The sequence below is a fragment of the Chlamydotis macqueenii genome, chromosome 4 (genome assembly GCF_036417535.1).
Source record: "Chlamydotis macqueenii isolate bChlMac1 chromosome 4, bChlMac1.mat, whole genome shotgun sequence".
In the NCBI taxonomy this organism is placed as follows: Eukaryota; Metazoa; Chordata; class Aves; order Otidiformes; family Otididae; genus Chlamydotis; species Chlamydotis macqueenii.
The window spans coordinates 51,602,289-51,617,754 of record NC_141559.1 but is presented as its reverse complement, the minus strand read 5'-3'; the positions used below and the strand labels follow the sequence as shown (position 1 = coordinate 51,617,754).

At 38.1% G+C, this 15,466-nt stretch overlaps 1 protein-coding gene across 1 annotated transcript in view; it reads right to left on the bottom strand.

Annotated features, from left to right (window-relative positions):
• Positions 1-13,902, bottom strand: part of MTUS1 (microtubule associated scaffold protein 1) — a 90,512-nt gene extending 76,610 nt beyond the window's left edge. The window contains exons 1-2 of the mRNA XM_086747051.1: positions 11,860-13,902; positions 9,473-9,668 (exon numbers count right to left, since the gene is read on the bottom strand). Of these exons, the coding sequence (XP_086603177.1) occupies positions 9,473-9,668; positions 11,860-13,902 (2,239 nt within the window). The remainder of the gene's footprint in view (positions 1-9,472; positions 9,669-11,859) is intronic.
• Between the last annotated feature and the right edge of the window lie 1,564 nt (positions 13,903-15,466).

Genomic DNA, 15,466 nt, shown 5'->3' with positions numbered 1-15,466 from the left:
TTCAGTGAGTCATTAAACAAGCTTTACACCAGACCTATCTTCAGAGGTGCACTTTTACTACTTGTTTGGCATTACTATGTAGAAGTGTGACTCTATATGGCTTTACTGTAGCCTGGTATTAAATCTCTGAGACAAAATTATCAGCCATATTTTAGAATTTCTTGTAAGTTAAAGCAATGGACACTTGAATATATCCAACTCACTAAACAGCATCCAACCTGTTGTCATATGAGAACATCACAAAACCACAAGCTGACACTTACTGAAAACACCTCTGAAACACAGACAACATATCCAAAATAATTTGTATTTGACAATGACAACAACAACAAAAAACCCAAACAACCTGTGACATCTGAACTTCAGATGTACAAAGGGAGCCCAGAAATAAATGCAAAGGTTTTGAAGACAGAAGCAGGAAGACATGGTTTATAAACAAAAGTACTGGAAACAAGCACAAAAACAGGATATTTAGTGAAACACTGTTATAAAGACAACAAGCAACAGCATCAAAGTAACAGGCTTTCATCAGTTATTTAATCTAGTCACTGAAGTGGAATACTAGAAATATCACATTCCTCTACAGTGAGGGAATGAATTGGCAATTCTTTAGAAAAAAAAAGTCTCTATGCAATAACCACACTACTTCAAGTATATTAAAGTATCTCTTGTATTGGAATGGATATAAGCAACAAACAAAGATAATTTTTTGAAGAAGCTCTCATATGAATCTCTTAACAGTGGTTGTTGTCAAGAATAAAGTAAGGCTTCCTTTAAATAGCACTGGAGCAAAAAAAAAAAAAAAAAAAATCAAACTAAGAAAATAAACACATGCTAGTAGTGGTCAACCTAGGACTTTGTTAACCCCAGGTAGATTGTAAAGTTGAATGTGTATTCACCAATTCTGAGATTCAACGTCCACCATATTAACACATTTCAGATCTAGAACTGAGCACAGAGCAACGGGCATTCACAGAGCTATATGACACCTGGAAATGAATGGCTGGAAGCCTTTCCCAAATAGAAATTTAGGGTAGACTAAGTGCAAAAGAAGTCTTTGGAAAGATGTTTTTCTCATTGCTGATTATGTTTAACCCTAAAGCTAACAGTAATAGTTGGTTTGGCCTTTCGTTGCCTTCTTTTGAATATGTAGAATTTCATATTTTTGTCTTACACTTTTCTGATTTTTCCTGCAAATTTAAAAATCTAGAGGACTCTACTTTAGAATGGCTAAACTTAAAACTATTTTAAAAAAAAGCTAACTATGAGCCCATTCTAAAGTCTTTATAAAGCAAGAGGAGTAAACCTTCAGAAAAACATGCTGGTTTTTTGGCATCTACTGAACGCAGGAAGTAAATAATGAAAAGACAAACTTGACTTTGGTATTGTTTCCAGTAGATCAATCTTAACATAGTTCTAAGAGTGTTTATGGTTGCTGTTTTGAGCACTGTAAAGCAGTAGCAATACTAACAGATTTCTGATGGCTTCAAGCTCCTCAGGTTGCCTGATCAGCCATTCAGCAGTATTAGTTAATACTATATTATGCTATACATACATCAGTGTTCCTTCGAGGAATAGAGTGGTTACAGCACATTCTATAATTCTACCAAAGATCTACAGATAATCTCTTTCTAGTTATCTCTCCCTTTTAAAGTCTCAAATTACTACCAAAATTACCAAACAAAATGCAAGGCAGTTATGTTATGTTGCTAGCAATGCCTTAACTGCTAAAGATAAATATGCATAAAGACAGAAATTCTAAGTTACTGCTGGCTTTTGAAATATTTACATGAGCGTGATCTATTTGTTTAGGGGATAACAGCTGATCAAAAAATAGTTTACATATTAAGACAAGACCCAATTCCCCATCTGATGCAGACTTCCACAGTATTGTTCCCATTCACCTGCAATCCTTGGGAAAAGAGCTCCTCGCTAGCACAGGTATCAAAGAACCAGCAGCAAGCTACTGCCAAAAATGTAACCGGGCTACCAGCAGCCCTAAGGGCAGGTATTCATGTGTTCCTCCTATTCTCAGATTAAAACTGGTAAACTGATCGTCAGTGCTACAGAGCAGTGTATTAGCAGTTAACAACAATCAAACCAACCCTCTTCGTTCTCTCAAATTCTCCCACTGTCAGAGGAGCCATTGGGATGTTTTCAATTAGGGGGAGAGAGACAGCATAACATTCATGTATGTCTACTGTTAAATTTCACTTTTCTCCCTTCCTGTTTGGCCCAGTTATGAAATTTGGCAGGCTTCCTTTCCGTTAAATCTTTCCACGATCAGAGAGACTCCTCCCTTCCCAGTCTTCCCTCAGGCTCAACACCTTGCACGTGATCTCCCCACCACCTAGAAATATCCCTTCTACTCCCCAGCCTGAGGTCCAGACTCATGCCTGCTCTCCCACCTCCAGTACTGTCTGCCATCACATGGCCTGCTGGATTTACTCAATTTGAGCTTTTTACTTTTGTAGGCTGAACTAGAGCAGACTCAGGAGAGGCCATGTTCGCTTAGTCATGTTGTCATCTCCTGCAACCCAGGCAGAGCCAGTCTCTGGACGGCAGTTTTATGCCAGCTTCCCAGGGCAGCTGCACAGTGGTGGCAAAGCTTGCCCTCCAGCTTTACCAGGAGACTGTTTTAAGCTGTTTGCACCCTGTCTTCTGCTGCAGGAGTTTGTGCATTCCTTGCATGAAGAAGAAACCTCACTGTAGCAAAACATAAATACAATTTTGTTCAGGAAGGCAAGGATTCCTATTTCTCTCCTCCTTTATCTCCACCCTGAGAGAATTCGAACTAACCAGTACAGGTGAAGAGTTACTTGAAGATACACCAGCATGTCCTTGCAAGTAAATGACTATGTACCAAGAAATTCCCCTGCAGGGAAGCGGTACACACCTCACTCCTAAAGGAGAATGTCATTATAGATGCATACACATTTCTAACAGCATTGATATGCTGACTGTTAGTATCGGCTTCTGCAAGTATAATCACGTTTCTTGCTGCAGGTATAACACAGTAAAACCCTGGTGCGGCTACTCACAAGTCACCTGTAAAAAGTCTGAGAACATGTGTGAAAACTTCATTCCTTAAGTATGGTCACTGATGGCACCAGAAACAGCTGACAGGATGAAATGTTCCCTTCTGGAAGCTGGAAGTCAATAGAATATTGGAAATACCACAGATTTCGGAATAAAGATCATTTAGGTTCATCTTCAAACATGGCTATCCCCCAGCCTTCTTCCCCTACCCCCCAAAAAAAAACTCAGAGGACTACACCTAAGGCTACCAAACCAGAGACAAATCAATCGACTTGCTTTGAAACCGTTCATTGTAACAGATCACATATTACTTCTCTAACAAAACACCTTTTGCTTTTACTCATTTCTCATGGTCCATTTGACTTATAAAACTAAATGTGAAATAATTTATTCCAAATGGGTGTTTTTATGCTGAACCCTATGTAAGGTTTGCAAAACACAGGTAGTATCTATCCCATGGCGAGAGCTTCTTGTTAATGAAGTGTAACAAAAGAAAATAGGTGTCAAAGTTTTTTCTGCTAGCATATGTAGCCAAAGCTAAAACCAAATTGATTATGCTGAATTCAGATCGCATCATTTTATGGCCTCCTTCTGACTTCAAAATGTGAATTGACTATTCTGTACATGAATGATCAACATCTGGGGCTGAGGCTTAGAAGTCAATCCTTGGCACAAGGATACACACACTCCTCCAGGCAGGTCCCAGCAAGCCATTCCTGTTGAGGATGGCCAGGATGCAGGGGCAAAGTGGAGTGGAAACATTAGCAGGGAAGTCGCACTCAAGCAATCAGAGATTTCAGGAGGTAGAAGGGATGACTTGAGAGGTGCTGAAGCCCTCACAGCTAATGCTGCTTCCTGAACTCTCAACAACTCTTTTGATCAGCTGAACAAAAGTCCCTTCAGATACTTTAGGTAAGTTATTCCTCACTTTCTCATAAACAGTTCTCTTTTAATTTGTGGTATAAACACAGTCACTATGCAGTAGAGCTCTCTGGGTCAAGATGACCAAAGAGGGATGACAGACAAGCTTTATATCCTACTACTGACATACTTCATGCTCCATAGAGACCCATGTATAGGTTTCCTCCTTTTCACACCTCTGAAGGTGAATATGGGAGTTTTAAGTTCCCTTTTAACACAGGCTTTAATTAGTGTAATGAAGCATTACACATGTATTAAAGAAAGGGAAAAGACGACCAAGTAATCTGGACTCAAGGACAAATATTATAAGGATAAATAATTATGTTGGATAAGTTAGTGTATGAGGAATCTGCTTTTAAGATCCATTTTAAAAGTTGGCTGTTCTGCAAAAGAGAAAACAAAACATAATAAAAAGACTGGTTGAAAAAAAAAATTTAAGCCTTATTTATAGACATTGGAGTATTTCAGATTTGTTCATGAGAAAGTATATGGATACCCTCACAAGTAACTCCAGTCCAGCATTTTGAGAATGTCCTGATGATTTCAAGCCAGAAAACCTGGAAGTTATGTTTGCCTTTTAAAATATTTTGTTTCCTCTTGGCAGTTGTCAATTCAACTTTAAAGAGTCACATGGTAGACAGCAGGAATGATACAAAGTGAAAAGTGATTTGCAGTAACCATGTTTGGTTTAGCTCCTGGTTCAGTGTCACAACACAAACTCAAGACTGTAGGAATACTTACTGAAACTAAATTGTTTCATTTTGGCTTCACAAGTATTGTGAAAGGCTGTACCAAAAAGTCCTGAATATGCTTCCAGCTCTATGAAAACCCATTGAAACAATTTGGTTTCAATTTTCCATCTCAAAAGCCTTTCTTTGTACAATAAGTAGCAACAACACTAAATAATGAACACAGTCTTAATCTGTTATGGCCTGTCCTGGTTTTAACTTTGGAAGCTTCTCCGAGTTACATATTTAAGTGTAAGGTCAAGCCAAAAAGCAACAGAAAGAATTTAGCAATTAGGAACCAACAAGCAAATCAGTATTTCAAAGTATCACTAAACCTTCTGCAATCTAATACAACTTAAATATATTTCCTAAAGCATATGGGGAATTATTTTTCCTGTGCTTCAGTTAGTCACACAACACCAGAAAAGTTCTTCAATAGGATCAGCTTTTCTTAAGGAAAAGGTCTCACTTGTCCAAAATCTTCCGCAAGGAAACAAAGAATTCAGATTGTTGAGTTTCTCTCTATCCAAGCTTTCACTACGCTCGTTAAATGCTGTGAAAATACTAGCAAGCAAAAGAGGGTGTAACACTGGACTAGACTCATGAAAAAGATAAGCAAAGCACAGGGCTTTACTTGGTTATCAGTGACTTAAATCAGAGACAAAATGGTACCTAAAATGTCAGAAATAACTGTCAACAGTGAAAGACATTTTGGTTACAAAGATGATTTACATGGTTTCCATTAATTTCTGGAAGTCTTTAACAGTAAATAAAGGAGTAACACTTTTGATGCTTTCATATTCCCAAATAGTTTCAGTTACACGTAAGGCTTGACAAAGCTCTCATAGCTAAGAAATCAAAAAAACATGAAGTTTCATACAGTGGGAAATATGGGAAAAAAATTGTAAGGAAAAGTATTATTTTAAGGCAGAAATGTAGGCGAAGTGTTAGCATATCAGAAACCTTAACTTGCAGGTAAAGCTCCATGGCTTTACATACTTATAGGTAGGTTGTAGTCAGCACTAAGAGGAAAAAAAAAACCTGCAGTGGTGGGCTTTTACACTTTTAGATCTAAAGTAAACCATTTATATCCCCTATTTTTACACTGTTTAAATGCAAATCAAAATTTCCTGTGGGTCAGACTGTCACAGTGTTTCCCTCCAACTGCATGGATGGTAGCATGCAATTGCTGGGGCAGGCTGACAGTAGAACTTGGAACAACATTCCATGGGACCACCAAATCTCCTTGGCTTCTCCAGTCCCCTTCCACCCCTTCCTTCAAGTGAGGGAAAGACATGACTTCCCAAATCATAATATCTCAACTATTAGGAGGCTATTACTCCTCCACAGTGGTTATGTACAACCAATTAGAAGGCTGTGTATGTTTGCTGGGAATGAAAACAATAGTTGTTTTCATTTCAGGACTGACTCAAAGTCCTGAAACAGGGCTCCAGAATTACATACGCCTTCCAGTAAGAACTAGGTAACTCAAACACCTCATTCTGTGTCTTGAATTCTAATAAATGTTTTCACTAATAGAAAACTAACATAGCAAAAGGCATACTGCCATCCCGTACTGCAGAAATCTATGCACACCACCATGGAAAAATTAGCTGTAGAGAATTAAGATTTTTGTTTGAGAATGAGTATGTGATTGCAGGTCATTCACTTTTATGGAGGAATGGAGACAAGTAGTCCAAGAAATAATTTTTAGGCGTCTATCTTGCAAATGTGAACTGATTTCTAGATTTGCTGTAGAAATGGGGCTTCATCATTTCACAAACCACTTTAGTACACTGAATCAAGTTGGGCTCACCTTTTAGAGAGCCAACATCTAATTCAGCAAAATCTCCAAGTTCCAGCCAAGATATACCAATACTGATGAACAGCAGTCAGCAATCATTTTGAAGTAAACAAAAGAGTTATTATTTCTAGTTTAACATGCTCCACAAATAACCTCACAAAAATATAATGCTTGAGATAAGAGGTTTCCTCTCCTTCTGGTGTCTTCTGTTTGGGAAAGGATATGGGAATTTTCTTACAAGATATGCTTCCTATTAGGTTAGTGCATTACCACTCAAAACTTATGGTTTACATTTACAAGTGAAAAAAGACTACCAAAATCTCAACTCCTGCCAAGTTGCAAGGATCTTATAATTGGTGCTTTATATAGGGCATTTTTTTTTCCTTTTATTTCTTGGTTGTATAGGAGTTTCCTGCTTCCCACTCGAAATGACGATGCATGATGCAATTCACTGCTCACAAGCTCTTGATTATTCCGGGAATAAGGCATATACCAATACATTTCAGACAGATAACTTGCTTCTGTCAACATACACACATGAGAGATGACTAAGAACTATACTGTCACTTCTTTTTTTTCAGAGTATTTAATGGACTCACTACACTGATTTGTTTTCCTGCCCAACAATCTAAATACAGCCAGCAAATGGTTAAGAATTAGCTGCATTTATGTTAGTACCCCAGGAAGCAACAAGGTCATTAGGATTTGGACATTTTTATGACTCAGCTTCACAAATGCCTGAACAACCTAGTCTGAATTCAGTGTTGACCCAGTTACAGGCAAGGGGGGCTGGACTAGGTGACCTCCAGAAGTCCTTTCCATCCTGAATTTAGCTAGTCTGTCTGTAGTCTGGAGAAATCCTAACAGCAAACAACTGTACAGTTACAGAGTTATTTATCTGCACTGCTAGAATTATATCAAGGCACTAGTTTAATACTAAAGCATTCAAATGACTTAACTGGAAAAAATTAGTTATTCCCCTACAGGAAAGCTTTAGCTAGAACAGGTAACTGTGTTTGGTTTACAAGCTGCCACTTGGCCACAGTAAGTGTATGTACAGTTTTACTTCAAAAACTTTAAAAACAGATGGGGTAAGCAGCAGTGGATAGCATTTACCTGAAAGGTGTGGTTGCATAATACAGCAGGGCTTTTGTAGCATTACCAAGTAACTCCTACCTTTCCCCATCGTTGTTTCTCCCACTCTGTACTCCCATCCTCTGATTTGCATCAGTACTAAGTTTAATAGGTAGCTGGGAATCATGTCTATGAATTCCCTTGGCAAGGGATGGGGAAGTTAACCTGATACAGTTTAATGCATCAAATTCTACTTTGTAGCACCAAAACATTGCATAAGCAAAACAAAAGGTAAGGTGTGCTAGGAACTGTAGGCATTGTCAGGGAGGCTAGGGGAGAGGGCATGGGAAAATTTCTTTTCATGGGCACCATTAAAGTTCCAGTCTCATCAGATCATAGCACAAGTTTGAAATGTTGAAGTGCTGCTTCATGCTTTTACCATAAGCAGCCTTTTTCCAACAGGAAAAATTTGGACGCTATTCTACTGACTACCGTAATTTCAATATACAATGAGTTAAGGAGTGACAGCTTTAGCTAAAGAAACTTGGAGAGTAAAGGTTTTTATTTCTAACAGCAAACGACTCCTGCTTCTGAAAGTCCATCTGATTTGGTTTTTTGGGTTTGTGTTTTTTTTTGTTGTTGTTGTTGTTTTTTGGGGTTTTTTTTGTGGGTTTTTTTGTTTTGTTTTTTTTTTTTTGTTGGGTTTTTTTGGGTTTTTTTTTGTTATGGAGGGAAGTAGTTAGTCCTATAAACCAACCATGCTTATATTTATTTTTAGTGATGGTGTCATAAATCTACTCTGGATTAATAACCTAAGGGACAAATACACATCTATATCTCTGTCCCTCTCAGTTCAAAGACCATAATTACAGATAGGAAAGCTCTAAACTGGTATTTTGAGAGGTGATGAGTCTTCCAAGAAATTGGTGGCTTACAGGTAGGTACATAGTTCACTAAGCAAGTTCCTCATATTACCAAGGATCAAGTCAGAGAATAGCCTATATCCGCTTTCTTTGAGGGACTTATCCCATAAAGGACTACAGACACAGATTCTATCACGCTTCACCACCTATATATAATTAAGATGAATATTTTGGGCTGTTTTATAATCTTAGACTGAGTGGGTTAAAAAAAAAAAAACAAAACAGGTTTTACTGGGTATAGCTGGGTGTGCACACTTTCCAAATTACAGTGTACTATAGTGCAGTCACTTATAGCCAGGCTACCTTTGCAATTAGCTATATTGCCACATGGAATTAAAGAGCATTTCTGAATCTCTACAGTACGATTTCAGAATGTAGTTTCCAGTCACCAGCTTTGAATGGCAGCCTACAAAGCAGTTTTGAGATCTCCCTCCCCCCACCTTGGTATTAATCAGTCTGAGCTTAACTAGTAGCTCAAGTAGTAGTCTCTCCTTCAATTATGTTCTCCCTTTCTAGAAACTACAGAGGTGTACTAAAATTAGTTTGAACAAAACATGCTGTCCTGAAATAAGGGCTTATTCCCATTGGGATAGCACACAGATACTTATTGTAAATGCTTTGTGCCTGAACTCTGTATTTTCTCCTCTTTACTTTCACATCTTTTGAGTAATTTTAGTTTTAATTTTGTAAAGTACTGCTATTTAATTATTTATAGTTTTGTTATATATTATTTCTTCTAATAGCATCACACCCTCCTAAATACATTCCTTACAAGATGAGGTTTTACAATGGAGTGTAACCTGCCTTCCCCCCAGCCCCGTATTAGCAATTTGCGATCTAGATAGAATTGTATTTAGCAAAAATACAGCTCTGTATCATCCTAAATGTTCTGTCAGAAAGTACATCACATATGTAAATATGTAATAAGTATGTTTTTAAGAAACTAGTTTAAGTGATAGTATTCCAGTGAAAAATTCTCTTACCACAGCTTGGTGACAGAACAGCTCCTTTGTGAGAAGGTGTTTTATCTGTGCAGATAGTTTTATTTTCACAACCTCTCTTCAAGGGGAACACAGATGGCACCATTTTAACCTTGGGAGCTGATACACTTTGTAGTGTGATTGGGTCTTTCTTCAGTACATTTTTCCGTTGTGTTGTTCCATCTTTCACAGAAGGCATCTGTTTTCAGCAGGTGGGGGGTGGGGAGGTGGGGGTGGAAGAAAGGAAAAAAAAAAAAAAAAAAAATCAAACCACCACACACCACCACTGTGAGAAGCTGAAGATCTCCCTTTTCCAGCATCTGTAATGAAACACTGACCATGCAGGTAAAGGATATGCTTAGCTGTTTGCTGTCACATTGCCCACATATGCAGTTCAGAACCTCACAGTTCATCTCCTGAATGTCCCTCAGCGACACAATACTATAAGTTTGAAGCTAATCACTGGTAATGACAAATACACTAAAGAGGTTACACAGGTCATTTTACATCACAGTTTCTTCCTCTTTGTCTCCAAACTCTAATTAAGCCATTCAATTACATGACTGCAGTTAATCTCAAGATTAATTCCTTACCAGCCCCTCCAATAAGTTTCCTGGGCTAGGTCTTAAGTTACAACACAGAAACAGGTTAAAAATCTTTCACATTCAGGTGCCATAGACAAAATATAAATTCAGGAGTGAACCCAGGACAGGTTTAAAATAACTGGTTTACATGTAACACTCATCTTTCATACAGAATTCTTGCTCCAGTTTATATAGGCATTAATTCATGACCACTCATGCTGTCAAGTTGCAGCTACAAACTCACAAGAATGTACAGATCTTCACATGCTTTTCTGTGATTTAAGCCCATATGCAGCAATTTGGTCATACTAATACACCATTTTCAGAAGTTAATCGGTACTTTTCAGAAGACCACTTATTAAGTTTAGTCCAGCTGATTGGTCTACTGTACATTTTACAGAAATTGCTCTATGGATTTTTCAGGCACCAGCAGAACAATTAATATCACAAAAATTTACATTTTGGCAACAGGATGAATTGAAAGTATGTTCACCAACCCTTGGCAGCAAAAGGAAGGAGTGAAGCAGAATTCAAGCTCAAAGGCTTTAGAATTAAAATAGGTCATCCTTGCTTTCATGTTATTTTAGGTTTTCAAGTTAAATTATTTATTATAATAATTTAAAATATTCTTTATTATTTATTCTGTAATGTTTCAAAAATGTATAGCTGCTTCTGTTTCACCTGAAGTACCTTCCTCCGTATACAGAGTTTTACTGGAGTTCTGCTGGCAAATCAGTAAAGCCTGACAAAAATTCAGACAACGGTAGTTTTACCAGTAGCTGCTGCTGCCTCCATTTCACTGATTTAACACGAGCTCCACAAGCGAACAGGAGGGATTCCATATAGCATCAAGACTCCAACTCTGCATCCCTACCATGCCTCTTGAGATCCTGGTAAACCTAGCCCTGAAGCTCCTTCTTTTTCACTGGTCCTTTTCTTTTAACAGTCTTTCAGAGTATTTGAAAGCAGCATGTTTCTCCTGACAGGCAGCTGACTCGTTCGAAAATATTTCCCAACCAACCAGCGCACGCATACCTCCCGGCCAGGAAGTTTGCACCTTCCAGCTGGCTGACTGCCCAAAACCAGGTATATGCCCTCTGCATGAAAAATATTTCCTGGCTACTCTTAAACTATTCTAATGAGTCTTGGTTCTACTTCAAATAAACAAACACTCAAATTAGTCAAAGCAGACAGTCACTTTAAGATGTTAAAAATAAAAGGTTGACCAACTTATTGGTCTTAGGGTTTTGTGTGACTTCATATTATTGTTAATATATTCACAACACTTCTGCAAATAAATTTCAAAAGTATAGTTTAGTTCTAAAGCATGTTTTGGAAAAAATACTGAAAACTGCTATTTATCTCTAATATCTATTTTAAAATCACAGCACTATTAGGATGATTTTTGATAAAAAGCACTTATTAAAAGCTATATTTAGAAAAACCTCACTAAGTTATGCTATGCAATTTTCCCCAGTTTGACTAAACTAAGACTTGTTTGCTTTTATTAAAAATCTTACCAACTGCATTGTCTTAAAAAGACTTTATCAAAAATATTTTTATACTATGGAATAAGATGAAGGCTGAGGACACTACATTGCACTTGAGATCAAGTGCCACCAGTTTGTAAAACAGTATGTCTTTGCTCCCTTTATTAGGAAGAGACAATCAGAAATCAAACACTACTGTTAAGTTTGTAGACACAAAACCCATTCCAGAATTTCCATTCAGGTCTGTGCAATGCAGAACTTCCTTTTTCCAAATGTAGAAAACATGTAATTAAGTATGCAAAGAAAAAAAGCTTACCAAATGGGGAACAGAGGGCAGGTCAAATGTTTCATTTGCCACATCCTTTAACAAGGCTGCTTCCAGAATTCCCATGTTGCTGCTTTGCTCTTTTTCATCTCCAGTCTGGTAGATGTTTTGAGCACAGGGCTGAATTGAAGAGTTTGAACTTTCCATTTTATCGCTCAGCATCTCTTCTGAGCTCTCTACACATGTTGGAAGTGCAGCAGAAACCGAGGAACATGTTGAATGGGTAGAGCTTGCTTTGCCAATATCTTCTGGATTCTGCTTTAACACAGGTGTCTTTGAAGCCTTGTGGGAAGCGTTTCTGGGATGTGTTGTGGCATGTACGACTTGGCTAGTGAAGAGGTATTTGTTAAGATGCAGCTTATTGGGCTTATTCACAGTCAATTCCACTTTAGTATCTTTAGCTAAATCTATTTTCTTTTTCAGCACTTTTTTAGTGGGGGACAATTGCCTTGGGGAAGCACCTAGTGAAGATGATGAGACAGCTGATAGCTGGGGGGACTGGGGAGACTGTTTTAATGCTGCACTATCTCTTGACTGTAGCACAGGCCTAGACATAACCTTTGGCTTAACGTTTTTGAAATTAGGTTTGGGAAAACTAACAATCTCTGATTTCTTAGCTTTGGTTATTGTTGACACAAGAGGAGATCTGCTCACTGGTTTTCCTGCAGTTTGACCTGAACTAGCTTTAGGCAAAGGCCTTCTACTACGCCCTCCTACAACCCCCTCGTTTGGTCTTAGTTTAGGAGACTTGTCTTCAAGTTCTGCCAAAGCTAAAACAGGAAAAGTTGTATTTTTTGATCGTTCTTTAGGGGTTGAAGTACACAGAGCGGAATCGCTTTCATCAACCATAGGACTGAAGACCACAAAAGTTGCTTCGCATTTCAGGTCAGGCTTAACAGTCCTCTTTAATTTTGGTACACTGCAAGGTATGAAAGGGGTCTTGTGCATATCCTGAAGAGCAGCATTTCCAGAGATACTTTGTTCTTTGGTCAAGGGTTCACTGGTTTTCTTTGATACTTGATCAATTTCATCTACTGGGAGACGGTGCCCATTATTTATAGGACTATCCATGCCTGTTTCAGCATTGGAATTCCCAGTTTCATCATGGTCAGGAGCATTGTGCAAGGATTTCACTTGGTCATCTTCATTAATATTAATGCATGGTGATAATCCATCTTGCTTGTAAGGATCTATACATCCAGCAGCTAGTTTCACAGAGTGCGATTCTGTTTCCTGTGATTCTTTATCAGTCTTGTTAGTGTTTTTTAGACAGTGTTTGAAACCCGCAGAGGCAGGACAATATACTTCAAGTTCTGAACAGGCATCTGGGCTTTCTGAAGCCACTATCGTAGAAGAGGAATTTAGTGTTCTTTCTGAGCTAGTTCTATCAAATTTCTCTCTCATATATACTTCAGAAGAGATAAGCATTTCTCCCAGATGCATGTCATCATTTTGATCAGCTTCTAAAGCTTCACCTATAACATTAGCAACATCCAATGTCAGGTGGCATTGTGTCCTGTCCTTTATCATGGACTGCATGCTCTGACCTGAAGCAGAAAGAGGTAATACACACTTAGAGTCAGTCTGACTGTAAGGCACAGATTGTTTGGTACTCTGATTTTGCATTTTTCCCATAGCAATGTTACCTTTAAGTAACTTTGTTTCTTTCAAGTCACAGTTCAAAGGATACACACAAGTCTGTTCAGTGACAGAAAACTTGCATGCAGCATCTGTATCTCCCAACAGAGCTCCTGTGCAGTTGTATCTAGAAGCTGTCTTCCCCAGATGAACTGCTTCAATACACTGCTGTTTTAAAAGAATATTTCTGAAGTCACTCTTATTTTCATGAATGGCGTCATCTTCATGCTCAGTCGCTATATTCTGGTCAGTTGAATTACCGTGTATCTTGGCGGCACAGTTCTTTGAGGAAGGTGTAGCTCTGTCACACGTGTAGTTATTTCCATTTTCATCCCTTACAAGTAAGGAAGACTTAAAGCCATTCTTTGCTTTGTCATCTGACTTTTCAACATTCATTTTGAAGGCTATATGTTAATTATTTTCATTTTATACTTATTTAAAACCCCAGAGAATGCAGATTCTTCTGAACTTTGCAGAAAAAAAAAAAAACAAAAAACAAACCAACCAGTTTTTCCCTGGAACGTCAACCGTCCTGAAAGATATTTAAAAAGTAGTTCTTTGTTTTCATGTTTCCTAAGAGTATTCAAAAGTTCTGGAATGAAAAAGAAATGAAAAGTGATTAGCCAAACCATGATCGTAAGACAGTAAGCATTCATAAGCTATTAGTCTTTGAATCAAGGGCAATCATTTTGATGGACTTCCTTAAGGAAATCAGGCTTTTGCAATGATGCTATCTGTGCATATTTACTTTCACAAGTCATTTCTGTTTCCTTAACTGCCAACCAACTTTTGAATCCTTTGGTCAGTTGGAATGAAGTGTGACTTTAGGGCTGCATTCTCAGATACCTGGCTTGCTTGGCTTCAATGCAAGCAAAGGAACAACCCAAAAGATTTGGCTCCTCAACAGGAAAGAGGTATCTGAGGGACTACATTACAGAATGAACCATCATTCTTGCCTCTTCCAATAGCAGGTAACTCAACAAAAGAGCATAGTTCCTCACATAGGGTGTAGCCAAGCTATGAAGCCTCTTACTGTATGGTGCTTGGTAGCCGAAAGCTTACACAGGCTCAAACATAAGCAAGTAAGAGCCACAGAAGAAAAATCTGTCCAAAACCAAATACCAAATTGACTCAAGACACTCAATCACAAGCTGCAAGCAGCTAGCAGAACTCTAGGGAAGAATCACTACACGCTCATCCTATTCTTATACTCTTCACTAAGCATTTAGCACTGGTTACTGCTGCAGATAGGACACAGTGTTAGGCGGATCTTCAGTCTGACCACGTCTAGTCATGCACATATTTTTACGTAGAACTTTGCATGAAGACAGGAAATTGAAAGAGAGATCTAAATTGTAATAATGATGAAATGCTGCTGTATAAGCTCAGGTCTAGAACAGACATCAGAGTAGCAACATAGGAGCAACACTAGGAACCCCAGTGAAGAAAAACTTCAGTGCTTATCCCTTGTTTGCCATGACAAGAGAAGCAACTCTTGATTTGTTCTCTAACAAAGAAATTTAAATTCTCACAGAAACCATAGAAATCATTTTGGAAACCACAGTAGGTAAAAGAAAACAGACTCTCATCAACAAATACTTTATAAAGTAAAAAAATAAAGCCAGCACATTAAGTAGTGAAAGGTAAGATACTAAAAGCAAGAACGTGTCACTCAAAAACCTGACATTTTTATTTTCTTCAGTTGAAAACATAGTTTGAATAATTACAATCAAAATAAATCCTTTTCCATACCAATGAAAAGTATAAAGCTTTCCAGATAGGCTGTAGGGCCCATAAACAGTTTTGAGTACAAAAGCAGCACTCAAATTAAAGGCCATTCTAGAACTGCAAGAATATGCATGCTCACTATGAACCAAAACAGAGTGGCTTCTGGCCCACAACCTTGTCTTTACATGGGGCTTTAAACATCTGTCTCAAACTGAGGGTAGAAACACCAAGC